Consider the following 22,165-nt stretch of genomic DNA (forward strand, 5'->3'; position numbering starts at 1 on the left):
CTTTGTGAATATAATTTTAACTGTTACAACACTTTATGATGCTCATAAAATTATGAAAAGTGTTAACTTAGCTGCAAGATATAGATGAGCCCAAAGAATGAAGCTGTAGTGTTTTTGTATTCGTTTATCCATCAATGAAACTAAATGCTACTGCAGACACAGCTGCAGCACAGTGGCTGCCCTGAGTTTGATTCCCAGTAACAAACCCACCTCCATCCCTGCAAAAAAACTAAAGGCTTTCACAAACAGCGCTTGAAAACTACCATCACTAAGGAGAGGAGTATGAGTAGGATAGAAAGTGACAACCATCATCCAACAGCAAGAGAACAGGAAGAAGACAACAGAAGTAAACCAGTCGAATACACAATATGGAAGAACACAGGTACAAAAGCTGAGGACAGTTAGGGCCATAACTCAGCGGCTAAGTACCTGCCTGGTAAGCGAAGGTCTTAAAAGTTCAATTTTAAAAAAGCTGAGGACAATTACAAAGGGACACAATAAGCAAAAGCAAACCAATACCTTCTTTAGAATGAAACTGAAATAGAGAAAATATGGGAAAGACACCTTTCAAATAAAGGTGACATTGTCAAAAAACAGAAAAGCTCACTTTAAAAATATGGGCAGATTTATTTTGCAAGAATAGTGGCAGCACAGAGGAGGAATGCTTAATACCCAGGGGTCAGAGACTTGGTTATCTTTTATAAAGAAAGAAAAAGAACTGCTAAGTCCTAAAATGAGTACAATTACAAGGCATAAAGAAAACATGGAAGCCAAAGAAGGTTGGCTACAAGGAGCTGACGGCTTTCGGGCCCTCCTGCCTCCTTCTCCAGCAGATGCCTTTCGAGCTATTCCCAAGCAGCACAGCTCTCTAGCCATGAAATGAAGGCATAAAATGAGTGTGCTCTTCTTGTCCACATAACTTAATAAGGAAGTGCGGTAAAATATTCCACTACAACTTACTAGTACTTACTGTATTGATGGTTTGGAGGTCTCTGTCTACTTGGTAAGAATTTCATTTTTAAGTTGATCCTAAAGAAAGCATTTAAATTTTTTGAGACTAGAAAAGAAGCTGCAAACAGATTCAGCCACATATACGAGAAACAACTTGGTTATTACATCAATATTTTTATTCCTCTCTTTGTAACTAATTAGTCTATAGGAAAAACATGCTGAGTATCATTTACAGATATATTTCTCTAGCATACTAAAAATATAGAAAGTGGTAATTTTTAAAACACTAAATGTCTACATTGTAATATTATTTCCCCCTTTTTTTCTTTTTTGAAGTCAGGGTCTCACTATGTAGCTCAGGCTGGTCTTGTGCTCACTCTGTACCCGTAAGGTGGCCTCAAACTCAATGGTCCTCCTGCTCAGCCTCCCGAGTGCTGGGATTACAGGCATGTGGCATCACACTGCCCCTCTCTCTGACTTTAAAAAAACCCATATATATGTATACTCCTACAAATTTCTAGTCAAAGGTTAAGTTATTTACTGCCATGAACACCAGCATAAGAACATGTTTAAGTCCTACTTTTGGTCTTTTTAGTTGTATACCCAGACCACACATTAAGTCATTTTCATCACTTCGCCACCTTTTAAGGTACAACACATGTTTTTAGCCAGGCATGGTGATGCACACCTCTAATCTCAGCACTTGGGAGGCTGAGGAAGATCTCTGTTGAGGTCAAGCCCAGTCTAGACTACATAAGTTTAGAGCCAGGCTGTAGTAATACACACTGAGATTTTGTCTCAAACACACTCACATACACACACACACACACACACACACACAAAGTACACACACAAAATACACACTACAATGCATTCTGACATGGAGTATATTCATGACATTATTGTTGCGGTAGAGATAATAAATATACTCATCATCCCAAGTTTCACTTCGTCCCTTTACAAGCCCCAGTTCCTCCCCACCACTGACTTCCAGGCAACCACGGATTTACTTTTTGCTCTACAGATCATTTGCAGTTCCTATGCTTTTTTTAAGAAGTACAGTATGGTTTCTTTTAGCCAGCGTAATTATTTTAACACTGGTCCTTATTATTGTATTAATAATTCTTGCCCTTTAACTGGATGTAGTATTAATCATCTAATAGACATTTGGGTTGTTTATAGTTCTTACTCTTAGAAGGTACCCTGAACATCTGTCCATGTTTCTGTGGATATAATTCTCTTCTCTTGTGGATAAATAGAGGACAAACACTCAGTGTAACATTAGCTACGAGAAACTGACAGACTGATTTACAAAATGATTTTACCAATTCGGCATTCTCACCAGCTTCGTATAAGAATTCCAGGAAATTATAACATTATCTCACTTTGGTTTTCACTTGTATTTCCCTACAGAATCAAGATGTTTATACATCTTTTCATGTGTTTGTGTGCCCTACAGAATTTCTTAGGTGATGAGTTGGTTGACATCTCTTTCCCTATTTTCTTGTCTTTGTTTACAATATTCATAATCATTGTCAAATAAAATATTACAATCTAAGAGTGCCATTAAAATGAGTATAAAAGCCCAAATGAAGTTTTTAAGTTTTATAGGTTCTTACATCACTATGTAGCGAACAATTTCACAAAACATTCAAATCAGAAACTATCTTGAAGGCATACAGATTTCAACACTGTTTTTCACACTTCCAACTCAGTGACATACAAGTTAAACAAAGGACTGTGGCCTGTCCTCATTGAGGGGCTCTGTCATACAACATAATTAGGGAGTGGAGGTGGCTCTTCCAAAATTACCAAGATCTGTTCTCGGGACCCCAAGTAGGACAGACGGCAGTTCACATTCCAGCAAGCACTGAGACTATCCAGTTGGATTAGCTAGGAAAGAAAAGAAAAACTGTCAAGCAATGAACAAACACAAAAGATAAAGCAAACTATGGTAGAAGACTACGCTCATGTTCACAACCCTGAGATTAACCAACTGCCACTTTGAACTTTTAAAGAAAATAATGCAAAGTTAAAGGAAAATATGTTCACAGTCTCTATTATTAAGCTTAGTATTTGCTAAACTGTGTGCCCAAGAACACAATTTCCAAGATATTCATTCATTCAACTATCAAACTGACCGGAGTTTAGCAGTTAGCAGATCCAGGAAACATTCTACTAGACACAGAAGAAATGACACCTCTGGCAGACACCAGCGACTGTCTCCAAGGGAGGGGAGGGTGGTGCCAGAGCATCTCTAACCAACACAGTGAGGACCGCTAACACTATGAACATTGCAGTAGGAGGTTCACTGCACTTATTAGCATATTAAAGTACCTTGAAGCCCTTAGCTTACAATAAAATGAAACACACCTGTCTAATTACAGCGTGCTTGCTACTTAAAATTAGTAGCCTCACTTAACCAGAGAATACTTTTCCTACAAAACCTAACAGCATCTCTGACTTACATGAGATACTGTCGTGCGCTCCAGGCCTCCAGTTAGACTCATGGAGGGCACTGCCATGAACTCTAGGTCTTCAGCTAGGCTTGCGCAGCCAACTGAAGGTGCACACAGATAGCAGAGTTGCGGGATCAAGACACAGGATGGCAGAGTTGTTGAGCCAGGACGGCTTCTGCCTAGATTTCAGAGCAAAGCAAGTGTGCTCCTAAGAGGGCAGTGTGTAAAAGGTTTGAGTGTAAAGCAAAAGCAGAGGGGGTCAAGAGAGAAGCCCTAGGTGCCACTACCATCAGAAGTGCCATGGGGCAGTCACCCAAGCCCTCTGGAGTTCACAACTTGCCACAGATTGCCTCCAAGGCTGGACATGGAACTACAGGAACTATAGGACTTAATGTTTGCCCTGCTGGATTCTGGACTTGCTTTGTCCCATTCCTTTATACCCTGCTTGTACATTTTGGAATGGAAATGCCTGTATTGTGCCATTGCATCCTGGAAGTTTAAGTCTCTTTTCATTCATACAGAGACTCACAGCTAACAGTTTGCCTTAGATCTTGAGAGACACTTGAGACTTGGACTTTTCAGCAATGCTGGAACTGTTAGGACTTCAGCAACTCTTAGCAATGGACCAAATGTCTTTTGCATAAAGAGATGTACATGAGTCTTTGGGGGGCGAGGGGCAGAACGCTATGGTTTGTGTCTAGATGTCCCCCAAAGCCTTATACAGTCAGAAAGACTGGCTTTCCAGTGGTGACTGAATCTAGAGTTGTGATTGATTCATCGTCTCCTGTTGGGATGGGGGGTGTGAGTCTACACCCAGCCTAGGGTAGGCAGCCCACACACAATGTAAAAGAACAGAAGAGGCTTGCTCCTCTTTTGCTCATTTCTTTGGCTGTCTTCCACCACCATGAACGGTTGCCCCTTTCCCATACCACCCCGAGACTTAGAACCAGCTGATTATGGACTGAAACCTCCACAAACTGAGCTAATAAACCTTTACTTCCTTTAAAAAAATCTAATAGTATCTCAATTACCTAATGCTTCATAAAATACCATATTCTTCACCTTACAGACGAACAACCTAAGATTGAGAGTCACACAGTAAGAAGCAGAGCCAGAACTAGACTTTGGACTTTCAATTCACCCCAAGAGCACATTCTGCTCCACCATTTCAAGGAAAGACATTAAGTACTTGCACCTAGAAAACTAACAAAAGAATTTTTACTCTAATAATAATAATACAATACCTTGTATATAATTTTTTCTGCTTCATTTAATATGCATGGAGTCCAATTCTCATTTGTAGTCTAAAAGAAAAAGAATAACTATGAAATGTGGTATATGACAGTGTTTTAGTATCCTCAAGTAGAAACAAAATAACACATAAAGAAAACATACTTAGCTACTGTTGGCTAGTGTTACCTAATTCTTTATGTATCTGCAAGGCAAAATCAAAGGAACTGTGAAACATAACTTGGGTTCACTCCTTTAGGAAATTACAGTTAATGTGTGAATGGAAGAAAGAATTGGGTATGAACAGAAACAAGAAAGCCTGCCTGTATTCTGTTGAAGAAGGCACACACTTTTAAAAGATACTACTTTCTGTAACATAGAAAGCAAACCAGAAAAGCATGGGAATGACAGCAGGGCCATGTGCCCTGCAAGGACAGCATAGCCAACAATGCTGTTTGGACCCGATTTAACAGCCAGCACATTACTGATGACCTTGCTGAGGACAAGAAAGGGGGAAGGCACAGGTAGTAAATTCCAGAAAAGTGTGGTTGTATAAGAGAGAGAAGGCAGTAGTTTCAGGGCCTGAGAGGGACTGGGGACATTAAGGAGGGGCTTTTAGCTGTGTGATAAAGAGGAGCCATGCACATGTTTAAGTGTGTGGGCAGGAGGAGATGAAGATTTAGGAGAGGGAGACTGACGTAAAGCAGAAAGATGGGATGCTAGGGCGGGACACAGGTTTCTGAGGGTACGAGGCCTGAATAGAGCGGGAGGAGGATGTTAGGTTGAAAGGTTAGACACACCCTAGTTTCCCTGTTCATTGATTAATTCCTGTCACTGGTTGTCCAGCTCTCTTTTTCACTGTTCTGCCTCACTCTTCCACTGCATGTACCTATATACCTGCACTTCCTGGTGTGTGCTTTTAGGACTGCTCCATCACCACATCTCTCGGTTTCTCTGCCAGTAACCCTCGTTCACGTTTCCTCCTCGCCTTCCCTGAGGTCCTCGCCGTCAGTGGCAAGTCTCCCGTATGACTTATCATCCACCGCCCTTGAGTTTAACTGTATATGCCGTTTATTTGTAGAAAAGCCTTATGCAGCTGTTTTTCCTCATTTCTATGCCCTTCCCCCGGCAAATGTTTCCTACAATTGCCCTAAATACAAGCAAGTCCAATCTATATATATACAACTGTATTCTCTAGCAAAGAAACAAACCTATTTATGAAATAACCAAACTGAATCACTTATGTGTCTCCCAATGTGACAGATCTACGTAAATACATACACATGCACAGCCACCTAGAAAATCCATTTACCTGTATCAAGTGGTAGCACTTAGCCCAACATACACTTTCCACCCCACTTTTCGCACATATTAAGATAGTTCTTATTCCTTTCAGACTGTTTGCTATTTAGATATATTTGTAAATTTAAATTTTAAAATTTAGTATTTTAAGTAACTTTTAAAATTGGTATTTAGATCTACTTGTGGTAAGAAAAATGAAAATGAAAGAATGTCATGTAATAAGAGCATCACCAAAAATGTTGAATTTCTACAAAACTGCAGCAACCTAATATAAAAAATGCATTAGCTAGTTGCAGACATAGTTGATTTTAGGCAATTCAGCTTATGACTTCACAGCGATATTTCAGAGGTTCCACCAAAATCAAAACCAAGGCAACATTACCAGTAGACTAAGGCTCCCCCAGGGTAACACCAAATGAGAGCGGCCGCTCCGGATCAGTGACCTGCCAAAGGAAAGGGACATCAGGATACATGGAAAGTGATGGTGACCTGTGGCCCATCCCTTCCAACAGTGGTGGGGAAAAATGATTATAGGTGAGTCATACAACCCAACTGACAGGAAGGAAAGAAAGGCCCGGAAAGAGCAGGTCAGCACCCATAGCACCAGGGACAACACACTTCAGGATCTAATATGCTTTCCCAGGTTCAGAGACTCAGTAACCATCGCTAACAGAGTCCTAGAGAGAGTTAAGGAGAGACCGTCTTCAAGACACTCAATAACACTGCCACTAACTCCTTTTTATAACACTTAAAATTGTCATAATTAGAAACACAAATTGCTTCTTTGGGCCTTTACTTTTCTTGACAGTGCTTTCTTACGAAGCATTTCTACAATGCTTTGTTAAGAAAAATTAGATTAATATTTAATTTCCTGTCTTTTCATTCAAAATCTACCCATGTTAAACTTTTGTTTTATTCCTGAACTTTTGGTGTAAGTTATATTTACAGAGTGTTCAGAGCTTTCCACAGGATGCACAGACATTATCTGAGACATCTTGAAGACAGTCAAGTTACCAAGAACCACTGCATTGGGCCAGGGATGTAGCTCAGCAGCGCCAACACCTGCCGCAAGCACAAGGCCCTAAGTTTGATTCGTGGCACCCAAAAGAGAGACAGAAAAAAAAAAAAAAAAGAATCACTTGATCATGATAGAAATGAGCAAAGCACAAAGAAATACTAGTATAATATTCTAAGTAACCCAAGACCCCAAAATTTTACCACACGCTCTTCTTAAACAGGAAAAATGCATATACGCCCTCATATAGTTGATACTGTGCACTCTTAGCCTTACTTGTAATTAACGCAGGTAATGATTTATAGCAAAACACTTCCCTATTTCCTTACATTCATCTTTTTGTACCTACAGATAAAATAATCTGTGGCTATTTCAGAAAGAACTTCAACAACACACAACTCCACAATCTCCACTACCCTATTCACAATTACTATTAGCCAGTGAGCACGTTTATGATAAAAAATACTTTCCCATTGATTTTTTGTTTTATGAGAGAAAGTCTCAATATATAGTTCACACTGGTCTTAAAACTAAGTAGCCCAGGGCCAGGGATTTAGCTCAGTGGCGTAAGCACCTGCCTGGTAAGCTCATGATTGTGAGTTCGATCCCTGCTACCAAAAAATAAAAAATAAAAATAAAATAAGAAACTATGTAGACCAAGCTGACCTCAAGCTCGTGTCAACCCTCCTGCCTCAGTTCCCCAAGTGCTGGAATTACACACATGTGCCACCACGCCAGGCTATTTTTCCCACCTCTTACATTCTGTGTTTCTCATAGCTTTTTAGCTGTAACAGGAACTCTTTATGCTTTGTAATGTTCTTCTTTAGATAGTTCTAAAACATTTTTGTCACCAATTAAAACATGACAGATGTTACTTACCCTATTCCTGTGCATCTCTTTTTTACTAAAAGGAAAGAAATAATGTACCTTTCTAATTATACTGGGTCAGTAAAAAGCTTAGTTTAGGTTCAAACTGAGGCCTTCATCCAATAATATGTCAGAGTGATTTTTTGCTATTTTCCAAATTGACAATGTATATATCCAATTCCAAGTCCACACATTTGTTTACTATAAAATGATGTGGCTTTTGGGCTGGGGATTTAGCGCAGTGGCATAAGCACCTGCCTTGCAAGCAGGCAGTCGTGAGTTTGATCCCCAGTACCGATAAAAAGGAAAAAGACAAAAAAAAAAAAAAAAAAAAAAAAAAAGAAAGAATGAAAGAAAGAAAAATGTGGCTTTCAACAATCTTTTCTCTTAACAGTCCACTTCTTATCATTAGGGAGTTTTGTGTTCATTTACGTATTTCCAGTAAGTAACTTGCTTTGCCACCATCAGTATCTGAGGGTTCACATTTCTTCATAGTTTTAACAAAATCTTTCACTCTCCTGTGTTATTTTTGTGTGTTAGAACATGAGCTTTTATAATGTGTTTTGTAAGACATTTATGTTAATGAAATTCATCTGAATAAACTCCGTAAAGCCAGTGTATAAACCTACTCTAAAATAGAGATCCTTTCTGAAAAGCTACCAGTGTGCTTGAGTACTAAGCACAGAGAGCTAATCAGGAAATGAAAATATACCTACTGTCAGTACTGTTTAATTCAAACCCAAAACAAAAAAGAATGCAGATGCATTTTTAGAAAGATGGACTAAGATTTCCCCTTTCTTGAGTAAATAATAAAAGCTAAAATTTCTAAACCAAGAGCATTCTACCACTGAACTACACTCCCTGCCCTTTTCTAACATTATATGGACACAGGATCATGCCCAATTGCCCAGCTCACCTCAAACTTAAAATCCTCCTGCCTCAGCCTCCCAGGAAGCTGGGATTATTCCAGTGGACCCCACCCCTGGTTTATTTCAAGCTTTAAACTCAGGGAAACAGACACAATTCAAGATACATTATACTTTAGCTAAATTCTTATCAACTAATGGTAAGCTTTTGGTCATAAGTGAAATTTTTGGTTTCTAAGTATAATGTCGCATATTGTAAGTAGCTGTGGGTGGCTTAATCCACTGAGTAGAAGGGAAAGAGAACGGCACCACACTCAGACGACCATTGTTTTAGTCCCTTTCCTATGGATGACCACTACCACTGGTTATTTAATAAACTCCAGGAACTAACTGCTCAGATCCTTAAAGTTATCAGTCTTAACGCATAAAACAAAATTTTAAAAAACAGAGGACAACACGTGGTGGTTTCATGTCACCTTTACATATGTGCGTACTCAATGAAAAGAGCCCAGTGCAGAAAACACATGCAAGAACATTAATCTCAGATTCTGGGGAGATACGAGAGTCAGGCACAAAAGCAAATGCCTCTACTGACTGCACTGAGATGACTGAAGCACGAGGGGCACAAGTTCAAGTCCTGCATGGGCCCCTTCACAAGACACTCGAAAAATTTTTAAAAGGTCTAGGACTGTAGTTCAGTAGTAGAGTAACTGGGTTGGATCTGCAGTACTGCAAAAAATAAAAAATAAATCATGTTGGGTACAGATGAACCATACAAACCAAGACTATTATATAATATACATTTGTTAACTTAAACCAAATAATTGAAATTACTTACATCATCTTCATATTTAATGTGAATGTCTGTGATTTTCACTTGTACATTTTTTATTATTTGAGTTGCCAATTTTTCCAAAAATGTATCCTTTTTTGCTTCCTTAGGCTTATCTATTAAAAACAGAAAACACAAGCTCAAGCCGTGCCGTTCTCACAGCACCATGTAACGGACGCCCGAAGGAGAGGTAGGGACAGCTCAGAGGAAATTACACCTGCCCTAGCGTCATTACTTTTTCTCAGATTTAGTTTAGATTTTAATGTGATTTTCAACTTGAAATTCATACTTGAAATTAAATTAGAAGCTAACATTCATTTTACCTTCTGAGATAGATCAAGTGGCAATGTGTGTAAACAACACATGGCATAAAAACTACTTTTACCTACCTTTTGAGCGATCAAGACCTTTAAAACGTTTCTTAAAATGTTTTTTGTGCTTTTTACGCTTACGTCCTTCTCAGTGGAAGCATATTAGTGAGAAAAGGATAAAATTCAAGTTAGCAGACAAGAGGATAGAAAAGAAAATAAGAGAATTCTTCCCAAAAGCAAATTTTGGTATGATTCAACTTACTCTAATCAATACAAACACAAATTCATAGACCTCCTTTAATTTACAATAACATTTCTAGTAAAGAATAACCTTCCTTAATCTAGAAAATAACCTAAAGGTACAATTATACAAAAATGGGATAAAATATTCACTTGCAACATCCTTTATACATTACTTATTACTTGACAAAAGTTCCCCTTCGATTTTAGTACTACCAAAATATTGGAAATGTAATAATGACAGAACTTTCAGAGGAAGGTTTGGATAAATGTGTGGCAGGAACACAAGTGAAATGGGTGGGCAGGATGCCGACAGATGACTCCCCAGATGATCCGCCTCGCAAACAAAACCCATGAGTCAAGGATGCAAAGAACATGAGAGTGACAGGAAATGCTCACAGAACCATGCACTGAACTGCCTTAGTAATTCCCTTAAACCTCATCCTTGGTTACTTAGCAGTGACTCAGTGAACTCCAGAATTAACCGACACCCGCCTCTCCCAAGCCCAACTTCCAATCCTTCACCCCCAGCTGCCCGCTGGGCATCACCTCCAGTTCCAAATCTGAGGTGGCCTCCGCATGGCTGCCCTGCTTCCTGCCTACTGAAGGCCCTTCTTTCCACCCACCATGTAGATTTCTTCTGAATACTACCCACAGCCTGTTAAGCCCTTGTTCAAAATTAGTTAAAGGCTCTCTGACGCCTGCCAGATAAAATTAAATCATGTTTGCCTGACAAAAAAGAGCTCTTTTGTGATGTAACCTCAGACATCCCTGTCTGCTTCTATCTCCAGCCACTCATCTTCATAATGGAAACTTCAGGAATATTATTTGTAATTTCCAATACAAGCCGTACTTTACAAAGTCTACTGTGTAAAATATCATTCCCTAAAGCTGGATTGTCCTCCCAGAAATTACCTTCTAGCAAACTTCTAGGAGACCGGGAAACCTCAGGCTCAGCACCTCTGTCTGGGTGTAGCCTTACTTAACTCCTCTAAGTAATGTGGGGTCAAGTCTCACTTGGAATTCCAGCAAACACAGGGAATCCCAGCACTACACTGCATTCACGGTGTTTACACAAGTCCCTTGCCCTGAAGCAGGAGGTTTCCTCTGGCAGTCTGTTTGTTTTAGGGCAGGGTGTAAAATCTAGGCACTGTTAAAATGAATTCAAAAAAACCCACATGTAAACATTATAACAAAACATATAAAGTCTATGTAACAAATTGACTTGTTGATTAATTGTATTGCTATACATAGACTGCATGTTATACATACATTTGAGAGCATATACATGAAATTTAGCTTGAAATTTTACTTTGTTTTCTTGATATTTGTAAACTGTTACACTACTAAATTAAGAATCAACTTCAGTTTATAAGACTAAAATCCCAAGTTTCAAGGAGAAAATATCTACTAAAATATGTAACAGAATCTGGGTAGTACTAATAATAGTATTTCTAGTCACAGTGATAGTCTGGACTCTATTTCATTCATAAATTAAAAATACATGCCAGGCATGGTGTGATGCACCCCTATAATCTTAGCACTTGGGAGGCTAAAGCAGGAAAATGAAGGCCAAGTTCCAGGTTACCCTGGACAACATAACGAACTCAGGCCAGGTTAAACTACATAAGGAGATCCTGTCTCAAAAAACAAAATTAAATAAATAAATAAAAAGACTGAGTTCTCAAATACCATGTGAAAACAAACAAGTAAGACACTAGCTCTGAAAATCATTCTACCTGGCTAGAACAGCAGGGTCTCTTCTTGTCTGACCTGTCCTTGTTGTTCCAAGGTTGTTCCAGCCCCTTGTCACGTCTCTGAACTCCATGTTAGAGATGCCACATTACACTTCTCTGAACGGTTTCACAGCTGAGTACTACATAGTTCCTTAGAGAACATTTCTAACTAATCTGGTAAATAATAAATCTATTATTCTCAATCATGCTCTAAAGCAGTTTTCAAATATTTTGGTCTCAGGATCCTTTGACACACTTAAAACCTGAGGCTTTGAAAGAGTTTTTATCTTTTGTGGGTTGTAACTTACTGACATTAATTATGCTGGAAATCTAAAACAGAATTTTTGAAGTATTTTTGATTAATTCACTAAAAAAATAATAAACTATTACATATATAATTACACAGACAGCATATAGTTAAGAAGACAAGCATATACTCCTAAACAAAAACTTGGAGTGAGAAAGAGTCACACGGTTACAACCCTTTTAACAACTGGCTCTTTTTTTTGCTTGCTAATAAAGCAAAAAAATGAAATATTTAGGAATTACTCTTACGAAAGAAGTGAAAGACTTATACAGTGAAAACTATATTACACTGAAAAAGGAAATTGAAGATGATCTCAGAAAATGGAAAGACATCCCTTGCTCATGGATAGGAAGAACAAACATTGTGAAGATGGCCATTCTCCCAAAACTCTTATACAGATTCAATGCAATCCCAATAGAAATACCATCAACATACCTTATAGATCTAGAGAAATCACTCCTAAATTTCATCTGGAACCAGAAGAGACCTAGAATCGCAAAAGCAATTCTAAGCAGCAAAGACAAAGCAGGAGGCATCACAATCCCTGACTTGAAATTATACTACAAAGCAACAGTAGTAAAATCAACATGGTATTGGAATCAAAACAGAGCTGAAGATCAATGGAATAGATTAGAAGATACAACCACAACTACAAACACACTCAACCACCTTATCTTTGATAAAGGAGCCAAGCAGGTTCACTGGAAGAACGACAGTCTCTTTAATAAATGGTGCTGGAAAAACTGGCTCTCCATTTGCCGAAAACTAAAGCTAGACCCATGTCTATCACCATGTACTAAATTAAAATCTAAATGGGTCAAAGATCTGAATATTAAAACAGAAACGCTAAATCTATTGGAAGACAAATTGGATAGAAACCTTGGAGACATAGGAGTAGGTAGAGAATTCATGAATAGGACTCAAACTGCACGGGAAATACTTCCCAGAATCAATAACTGGGACCACTTCTTATTAAAAAGTTTTTGCATGTCAAAAGAAATCTCCAGCATAGTGAAAAGAAAACCCACAAACTGGGAAAAGATTTTAGTGAACTCTCTCTCAGACAAGGGACTCTTGTCTAAAACATATAAAGAATTTAAAAAACTCAGACCTCCAAAATTCAAAGATCCAATCCAAAAATGGGCATCTGAGATGAATACGCAATTCTCAGATGAAGAAATGCAAATGGCAAATAAATACATGAAAAAATGCTCAACAAATGCTGGAGAGGCTGTGGGGAAAAAGGAACTCTCCTGCACTGTTGGTGGGAGTGTAGACTGGTACAGCCTTTGTGGAGGTCTGTCTGGAGGTTTCTCAAAAAGTTGGGATTGGAAATCCCATTTATTCCAGCTATTCCACTTCTAGGCATATTCCCAGAAGAACTGAAAGCATCATACCACAGGGATATATGTGCACCTATGTTTATAGCAGCACAATTTGTAATCGCCAGATCTTGGAAACAACCCAAGTGTCCATCAACTGAGGAATGGATAAAAAAGTTGTGGTATTTCTATACAATGGAGTATTATTCAGCTATAAAGAAGGATCGCATTGAGATATTTATCAATAAATGGGCGCAGCTTGAGACCATACTCATAAGTGAAATAAATCAATCTCGCATGTATGAATACCGAATAGTTTCCCTAATGTAAGTAATGATTCAAATATATAAAAATATGTGATAATCATGATTCCCCATTATGTGGCCTTGAAGCCTTATAAAATTTTCACTTATTAATTAGAAAGGCTTTATTCTGGGCTTTTTGATATGGAAATATTTGAAGCTATAGTATATGAAGTTTTATCCAAATATTTTAAGGAAAAAGACAGACACTATGGTAACTACTATTCTTTAAAAAAATTATTTAGCTATTTCTTATGTTTATTTTAATTAAGGGAAAAATTTAAAAAATTAGGATATATAGTAGTAACTCTTTTTGATCTCCTATTAACTTGTTTTGAAGTCCTGTAATACTCCCAAGATCTTGTTTTGACTGATTAGACTCTGGTCCATTCTGTGCGATAGTAGCAAGTTTGAAGGTATAGGCAACTAATTTGAAGGCAATAAGATTCACAAAGATGCCCATTCTGGTTTGACTATTGTCTCCTTTGGAAGTCCTGTAATGTTCACAATGCCTAAGTTTTATTGGTCTTGTTCTCCACTGTTTTGTCCAACTTTATAATATCTAATGAGATAGACAATTCCTTTTAAGGAAACAAGAGACAATGTTGATAACCATTGTTAATAACCTTGTACTCTGTTCTACATCATGTGCTATGTCTATCCTTGGTTTTGACTGACAGCTTTGTTTTGCCATATTTGACTTTATTCTCTCCCCCCCACAAAAAAGTAATAAGAACTAAGGAGTAATAAAATCCAAAATGTGTAAATTTTGTTGTAAAAAAGAGAGGGAGGGAAAAAAAAAGAGCTCTAACGGATATAACAGCAAGTGTGTTTAGGGATGTTAAATTAGCTGACTATATTAATGTTTTTGGATCATTGAACACAGCTGTTTGCAGTCTCTCTGTTTGAATGTCTACTTTGTATTCTTTGATACTGTGATTTGAGCAACTATTTCCAAGATGATAATATGTAATCTATTAACAGGTGATTTCTTACTGTTATGTTTTTTTTTGTAGTTCTGTATTATGTGTAACCTTACACTGCTTTGTTTTGTTTTGTGTTTTTCTCTTTTTCCTCTTAAATTAAAAAAAAAAAACAGCTGGCTCACGACACAGCTGGATTCATGTGTCGCCTCTAATTCAATCTTTTGAGATACGTTGTTCTGACTGAAGGATATGGCAAAAACATCATTTCACTACAGATACACAATGGGAAAGACAAATATTTTCATGACCTTTCCAAGTAATTATGAATACAACATTCCAAGTGGTAGTCTCTTAAAGGCAGTTGTCTCATGAAATCTAAAACATTATCAATGAACTTTTCACTAGCATTAAAATCAATTGGTTTGCTCTGCACTTTAACCTTTTAAATGATTTATTTCTATTCATTACTAGTGCATTTGGAAATGTTGCTTATCTGAACTGTGCAAACCTGTCCAATGTTGGGTCATTTCCTTATTTAATATCCAAAGTCCTATCAGTTACTATCACCAACAGTCTCATCAGAAAAGTCTTCTAAGTATTAAGAAATGTCAAGCTCAAAGTAGCAAGTGTAAGGTTTTCAAAACTCTTAAAGTATTCCTCAGTTACTTTGTTCCATCGAACAACTCCCAAATCTGAATAATGATAATCCGTCAATTATTTTTTCAGGTAAACATGATTTTCCATTAAAAAAGGCAACCCAACTGCATGAACACTTTCTTCAGACCTACCCCTTAAGTACACTTGCTCTTTTGTTGCATATGACATTAAAGAGACATGTGATCAAAGTTGCAGTTTATTAAAATTGTAATTTTCCTACTTTAAGAAAAATGTTAATACTGAAAAGGCAAGGTGGTAAAGAACACAGCCACTACCAACGCAGCAGGGTGCCCTGCCTTGAACCATGAGCCAGCAATTTACTATCGCATTTGTGCCAACAGGGCAAATGTCCGACACTGTGCGAAATCAAGCAATATCTTAGCATGATTACGAAAATGCTTTTGACTCTGAAGAACCACTGTCTTAGAATCAGAAAAGAAAAAAAAAAAACTGACACCAAAAGGGGAAAGAACATATGTTTGGAAACTGAAAAGAAATAATCATGAAGTACACAGGAATTCCTGGGTAAGTGAATGAAAATATCATCAACAAAATTAACTGTTCCCATTTCAGAATCATCAATATTCTGGATCTCATTTTTTATCCAAAGTAATGCACATTACAAAGGAAGAAGAAAACCAAATCCATTAGGTGTTCCTTTATAATGACTTCTCCACTGCTTTTAACAATAGCACCCAGGGATTTTGTGAGATATCTCACTGGGCCACTAGTACTCATTTGTACATTGGGGATGGGTCATACCTAGAAAGATTAAAAAATACTGTGCAGCAGACTACAGAAAACCACAACCTATTAAACTGGACAGACAGCCATATTCATCTGCATGCTGCCTTTTACATAAAAGTAGCTAAAACAAAGTAACATAGTTAGCGAACTAAAAGGGTAGATTTGCTACAAGGAAATGTGCTTTCTGGGTAATTTCACTTAATGCTGTGAATCTGCCAAGCAAATTCTTTTTCCAACTGTCACAATGAACCTACATATTAAACAAGTTTCTAGGTGCAGAAGTAATTCTAGCACAATGCTTTTTGTCTAAAATTTGAGTTACAGAGCCCGCTTGCCATTTCATCAAACTAAATTTTAAGTGCGGGTAATATATCAAATTCTTTACACTTTTAAAGTACAAAATGCAATAAATCAAATTATGGTATTAAAATAATTGCATTTGATAGGGCAACCTTCAATCTGTCCTTATGAAGCTTTGAATATCAACGTGCTCTACATAACAGTAGGCTACAGACCCCCCAGAACTACCTCTAAAGCCAAACAGATCAGGGAGAATACCAGAAAAAATGCCATGATGACCTTCTATCAGAATTCTGAATATAGTTCTGTTCCCCCCACCCTGAAAAGTCCATTTTGTTTCTTTCATAAGCTTGAAAACCACTGCTAAAGAGAGAGGAGGGACTTAATTGAGAAACTGGACTACTGTGCTAGAAAACTAAAATCCCAAAGGCAGTATAAATTTCACAGTGACCGACAGATCAAACTTTGGAGTTTCACAAGGGCAGGGAACTGTGCCTGTTTACCTTGAACAACTGGCACCCAGCATCATGCTTGCCACAAAGAGATAATCAAATGTTTAGTGAATGAATCAATGGCTGGAGAAGGTAGGAAAAAGGAAACGATGGTAAAGGGAAAGGTATGAATTACATTTCCATATTTTTCAAAGGATGGCACACCATCAAATGGACTCCTCTAAGAGCACAAGCATGGATAAGAGTATAACTTTTACAGTTGAAAATAATTAACCATGCATACCCACCAGGCTTGACGTCCTTGTAAACCAAGTTTTCCAAGCCATATATGAACTGTCCTGAATGTGTACCTGTATCCACATGGCAGCAATAACCAAAACGCAAAGCATTAAAAGACAACTTTAATTTCCACGTGTAAAATACACCTAACCTTGATTGCAAAGAGAATTAGAAACCATTCACAGGACAACTGAAATTCAATGACACCAAACCATCTACTTCTGAAGAAATACTTACAGTGACATCATTTTTATTCTTTCCACATACAAACTGCATTTTCGTAGTATTAAAGTAAAAATTCTTAATCAAAACTGTGACAATCAAATTAAGCAAGACAGGCAAATACTACTGAAATATTTTACAAATTTTCAAATGGAACAAAATAATCTATTCCTTTGGTTCTCTTTGCCTGCTCTTTTGCCCATTTCAGAAAAGTGATATTTAACACTAATTTCAGAGTCAGCGGAAATGTCCTCATTTAAATTGGTAGGATCTGCTTTCAGACACAATGTCAGAATCCTTAGGGCTCACCACCCCCTCTTTGGATTTTTAAAGAAGGCAAAAGGAGAATTTAGCTCCCTGCTGGCCGCAGATTGAAGTTCACTATTAAGAATACAGAATCTAGCTAGGGATATAGCTCAGTAGCACAAGCATCTGCCTGGCAAGCACAAGGTCCTGAGTTTGATTCCTAGCATTAAAAAAAAAGAATACAGAATCTAGAGTCAGAGTATATTAAAATTCTAGAGCTACCATTTTCTCATTGTGTCATACGCAGCAAATGATTTAACATTCAGCTTCCTCAACTCTAAAACAGATGGCAACAGTACCTGAACTGCTGGTTGGGAACAATTCACTGAGCTAACTCATATGAAGTACTCCGAAGAATGCCTGCATCACTGAGGCTTTCCAACCTCTTAAAATTACCCTAAATTAGCTTCCCAGCCTTCCAGGGATCCACACCCTATGCAGCTCCCTAACCATCACAGGCAGTACACACCTTCCCACCCTCACTCTCCCCTCTTTGATCCGGCCTGCGGACCAATCTATGGGTCTCAACCTGGAGAGGGGATCGGGGATGGGGGCAGGACAAGAGAAAAGAGAGATGGAGACAGGATGAGATTCCAATCGAGTCTCCTTTATTTTTAAAATGGCTACAACTTATATAGGGTGGGGGGTGGGCCATAGGCAGGAAGAAGGCTTAATCTGATAGGTCATCGTCACATTCGGTTATATGATGTAAGCAGGAGAGGATTATGGGTAATGTAGGCAGGCTGAAACAGGAAGTTTGCTTGTCATGTGCATTGCAGGCAAGGGGAGGATCATGGGAAATGTAGGCTGACACACAAAATGCCCTCAGGCAGGAGGGGCAGGGCAGCAGCAGCTATTCAAAACCACTCCCTACATCTCCTCCCTTATTATTATATATATTTTTTGGAACATGGCAGGCCCTGGGAGGACAGCGCCTGTCTTGGGTCAAGGACTCCTCATATGAACCCAATCGAGCCTTACCTGTCATGGGCCTGCAGGACAGCTCTTGGTCCTGGACCTGTCTTAGGTGGCCGATTGGCATTACATATGTGTCCTAGTTGCCCGTCTCTGACTGCCTGTCCAGTGCCTCAGGGCGTCTGGGCCACAGCATCATGTGGGCCGTCAGTGGGTGAATTTTCCCGATAAGTTTGTTGTTCTGCTATTTCCAACCAATGGTAATATACCTGAATGGGCTTTGCCATAAATGTGTCAACCTTGTTATTAACGTTATTAATGAGTGTCACGATCCTCTGAAAAATACAAGGTCCTACAGTAAGCAGCAACAGCAAGGCAGCTAGGGGTCCCAAGAGGGGGGCAATGTAAGGGGAGAGATCCTCCCACATGGAGGAGAAGGTGGTTACTCCGATGCGCTCCTTTTCTCTCTCTCTTCGAGGTGCTCTCTCAGTTTACTCATGGACTCTTTGACTACTCCCGAGTGGTCAGCATAAAAACAACACTCTTCCTTGAGGGCTTCACATAAACCACCCTCCTTCATAAATAGGAGGTCTAGTCCTCTTTTATTTTGTAGGACTACGTCAGATAGAGACGTCAGGGACGCCTGTAGAGCTGTCACATATGCTTCTATTTCTTTTAAATCCTGATCTACTGCTGCCTGTAATTGAGCTAGATGCTTATTTCCCAACACTAGAGCTGTGGTCCCTGTCCCTATTCCCGTTGTTACTCCTAATCCTAGTAACACAGCTAAGGTGAATGTCACAGGTTCTCTCTTAGATATATAGCTGATCTGCGATGCCTGGAGGTAGTAGTCTCCTGGGTGGAAGGTTATGCATGGAAGAACCTGTACAAGAACACAAAAATCTGTAGACTTGTTAAAAACAGCAGTTGCTATACAGGGTGATAGGCCAAAATTGCAGGCCCAAGACGTTCCTGGGGGTGGAATGAGGTAATTATTTGGCTTGAATTTGGAATGAAGCTGGGCACAGAGTTGTGCTGCCAGTGCTGGTGGACAGCTGGAGTCCCCAAGACAAGTTCCTCTACCTGAGACGTCAGGGAGAGTCAGCTTGTGGTGATTGTCCCAATCACAGGCAGATGAGCTAGAAGAACTGATAAAGGTTAAATTGAGGGCCTTTCCTTCATAATATGGGGGAGGAGCAGCCAAGCATAACCAACATGATTGGGTGAGATCAGGTTGGGTATGATTTAAAGCCATGTATGCTCCTTTAATCAAACTGAACAGGTTAGAATGTGAATATTGAGGGGCAGGTTTATGATCTGCCTGGTGTAGTGGAGCTTGAGAAACTGTTATGGCTGAGGGACTTACTGTAGTTATTTGAACAGTAGTAACAGGATCTGTAGTGGACTGATTGTATTTTGGATTTGGATGTAAGGGAATAGAAAAAAAGCAATCTTTAAGATCAATGATAATTTTTAAAAATCCCAGAGGAATGGCACTGGGTGAAGGGAGTCCTGGCTGCAGATGTCCCATTAAGACCATGGTCTTATTTATTGCCCTAAGGTCTTGTAGCAGCCTCCATTTCCCTGACTTTTTTCGAATAACAAAGATGGGTGTGTTCCAAGGGGAATCACTGGGGACAATGTGGCCCACATCTAACTGGTCCTGCACCAGCTGCTGTGCAGCTGCGAGCTTTTTAGAGGTAAGGGGCCACTGATCAACCCAAACAGGTTTGTCTGATAACCAAGTAATCTCTTTTGCATGGGCCGCGGGAAGGTCAATGACCCCTATTGAAAATGGCCTAGGCCTGCTTTAGAGGGGTTTGGAGTTGGGGAAATAGGCACTTTAATGCCTGAGCCTCGTTTGCCTAAACCTTGATTAGGAAGGAAGCCCTGAGTGAGCATTTGTTTGGTGACTACAGCATTGGGACTGCCCATCATCATTCCCATTTGAGGTAGCAAATCTCTGCCCCACAAGTTAAGGGGCAGCCCTTCTACAATATAGGGCTGTATGTGTCCTTGATTGTTTTCTTTATATTTCCAGGTAAGTAGACTGGCACTACGTTGTGGATTTTTCGATTGTCCAATCCCTTGTAAATGCGTCATAGTGGTTTCTAAGGGCCATGTGGGAGGCCAGTCCTCCTTTCTAATGACTGTTACATCAGCACCTGTATCTATGAGCCCTGAGAAACTTTTCCCATTAAGCAATAAAGCCATAAGGGGTTTATCTTTGGAAATGAATTGAGCCCAGTATATATCTGAGGATCCAAGGGAGGAATTTCCCCTGTAGGAAGCCACAGCTGCATTAGAAGTTTGAACTAAAGGCAGCAGCACCAACTGAGCAATACATTGTCCTTGGCTAATGGAAACTAGGCCAGAGATAGAGGATGCCATGACAACAATTTCGCCAGTATAGTCGTTATCTATGACTCCTGGAACAACTTGTAACCCTTTTAATATTGTACTGCCACGTCCAAGAATTAACCCACAAGTGCCCTTGGGAAGAGGGCCATAAATCCCGGTGGGGAATGGTATTGGGCAGCCTCTTCTGCTAATTGTGACCAATCAACTTCCTGGCCACTGGAAAGGTCAGGGTAAATAGGGCGGTATGGAGGAGGGACCATGGCGGCGCCATTTTGAGGACCCTCGTGGTCTCCAGACAAAGGGAGTGTCGGCACATCGCCATCTTGAACAGGCTCCGGGATCTCAAGGACAACAGAGCTGGGAGGGCTGGGTGCCTTAGATAAGACCGGTGGTGGCGGAGTACAATTGTGGGAGGCAGCTAACGCAGCCTCACCCTGGGCAAGCGTCTCCGCGAGCTGGGGATCTGCGTGACGTTGTGCCAGCAGCTCAGAGATTAAAGTCCAATATGAAAAAGCAGTTATAGGAAACTTTTTTGGACCAAAAACTTTATAATAGTCCTTAAGAGCATCTCCTACTCTATTCCACCTGTTCAAATTAATCGTACCCTCTAGGGGGAACCATGGACACACTGAATGTATAAACTGAAAGTACTTTATTAGTTCCTTTGTCTTAACCTTAATCCCTCTAATCTTGAGAGCCTCCCTGAGGCCAGTCACGAACAATTCGTGCTCACTGAGTGCTTGTCCCATGTTAATGCCGTTCACCTACCGTGATTCAGGCGAGACGTAAGGTGGCCGTCTGCACAGATCACAGGAACGATGTCCTTGAATCAGTCACGCTGGCCAGCGCTTTACTCCTGTGAACGGTCCCACATCGTTATCCCTCGTGCCAGGTGAGGTCCCTTCGTGGTCGCCACTTGACCCGGCCTGCGGATCAATCTATGGGTCTCAACCTGGAGAGGGGATCGGGGATGGGGGCAGGACAAGAGAAAAGAGAGATGGAGACAGGATGAGATTCCAATCGAGTCTCGTTTATTTTTAAAATGGCTACAACTTATATAGGGTGGGGGCGGGCCATAGGCAGGAAGAAGGCTTAATCTGATAGGTCGTCGTCACATTCAGTTATATGATGTAAGCAGGAGAGGATTATGGGTAATGTAGGCAGGCTGAAACAGGAAGTTTGCTTGTCATGTGCATTGCAGGCAAGGGGAGGATCATGTAGGCTGACACACAAAATGCCCTCAGGCAGGAGGGGCAGGGC

The 22,165-nt window shown here is 39.6% G+C and overlaps 1 protein-coding gene across 7 annotated transcripts in view; it reads right to left on the reverse strand.

Annotated features, from left to right (window-relative positions):
- Positions 1–21,863, reverse strand: part of LOC100723044 (intermembrane lipid transfer protein VPS13C-like) — a 37,223-nt gene extending 15,360 nt beyond the window's left edge. For 3 of the 7 annotated variants that reach the window (XR_010046140.1, XM_063244552.1, XM_063244547.1), the window contains exons 1-6: positions 21,674–21,863; positions 9,529–9,638; positions 6,325–6,385; positions 4,655–4,714; positions 2,764–2,844; positions 971–1,029 (exon numbers count right to left, since the gene is read on the reverse strand). Coding sequence is in view for 6 of the 7 variants with exons in the window: in XM_063244552.1 (XP_063100622.1) it covers positions 971–1,016 (46 nt within the window). In the remaining variant the exon portion in view is untranslated. Of the gene's footprint in view, positions 1–970; positions 1,030–2,763; positions 2,845–4,654; positions 4,715–6,324; positions 6,386–9,528; positions 9,639–9,911; positions 12,479–17,109; positions 17,173–21,673 lie in introns of those variants that run through there. The other 4 variants (XM_063244548.1, XM_063244550.1, XM_063244549.1 and 1 more) reach the window with 4 other exon arrangements.
- Between the last annotated feature and the right edge of the window lie 302 nt (positions 21,864–22,165).

Source organism: Cavia porcellus, unplaced genomic scaffold (genome assembly GCF_034190915.1).
Source record: "Cavia porcellus strain 051 isolate PalLab524CR breed Dunkin Hartley unplaced genomic scaffold, mCavPor4.1 scaffold_277, whole genome shotgun sequence".
Lineage (NCBI taxonomy): Eukaryota > Metazoa > Chordata > Mammalia > Rodentia > Caviidae > Cavia > Cavia porcellus.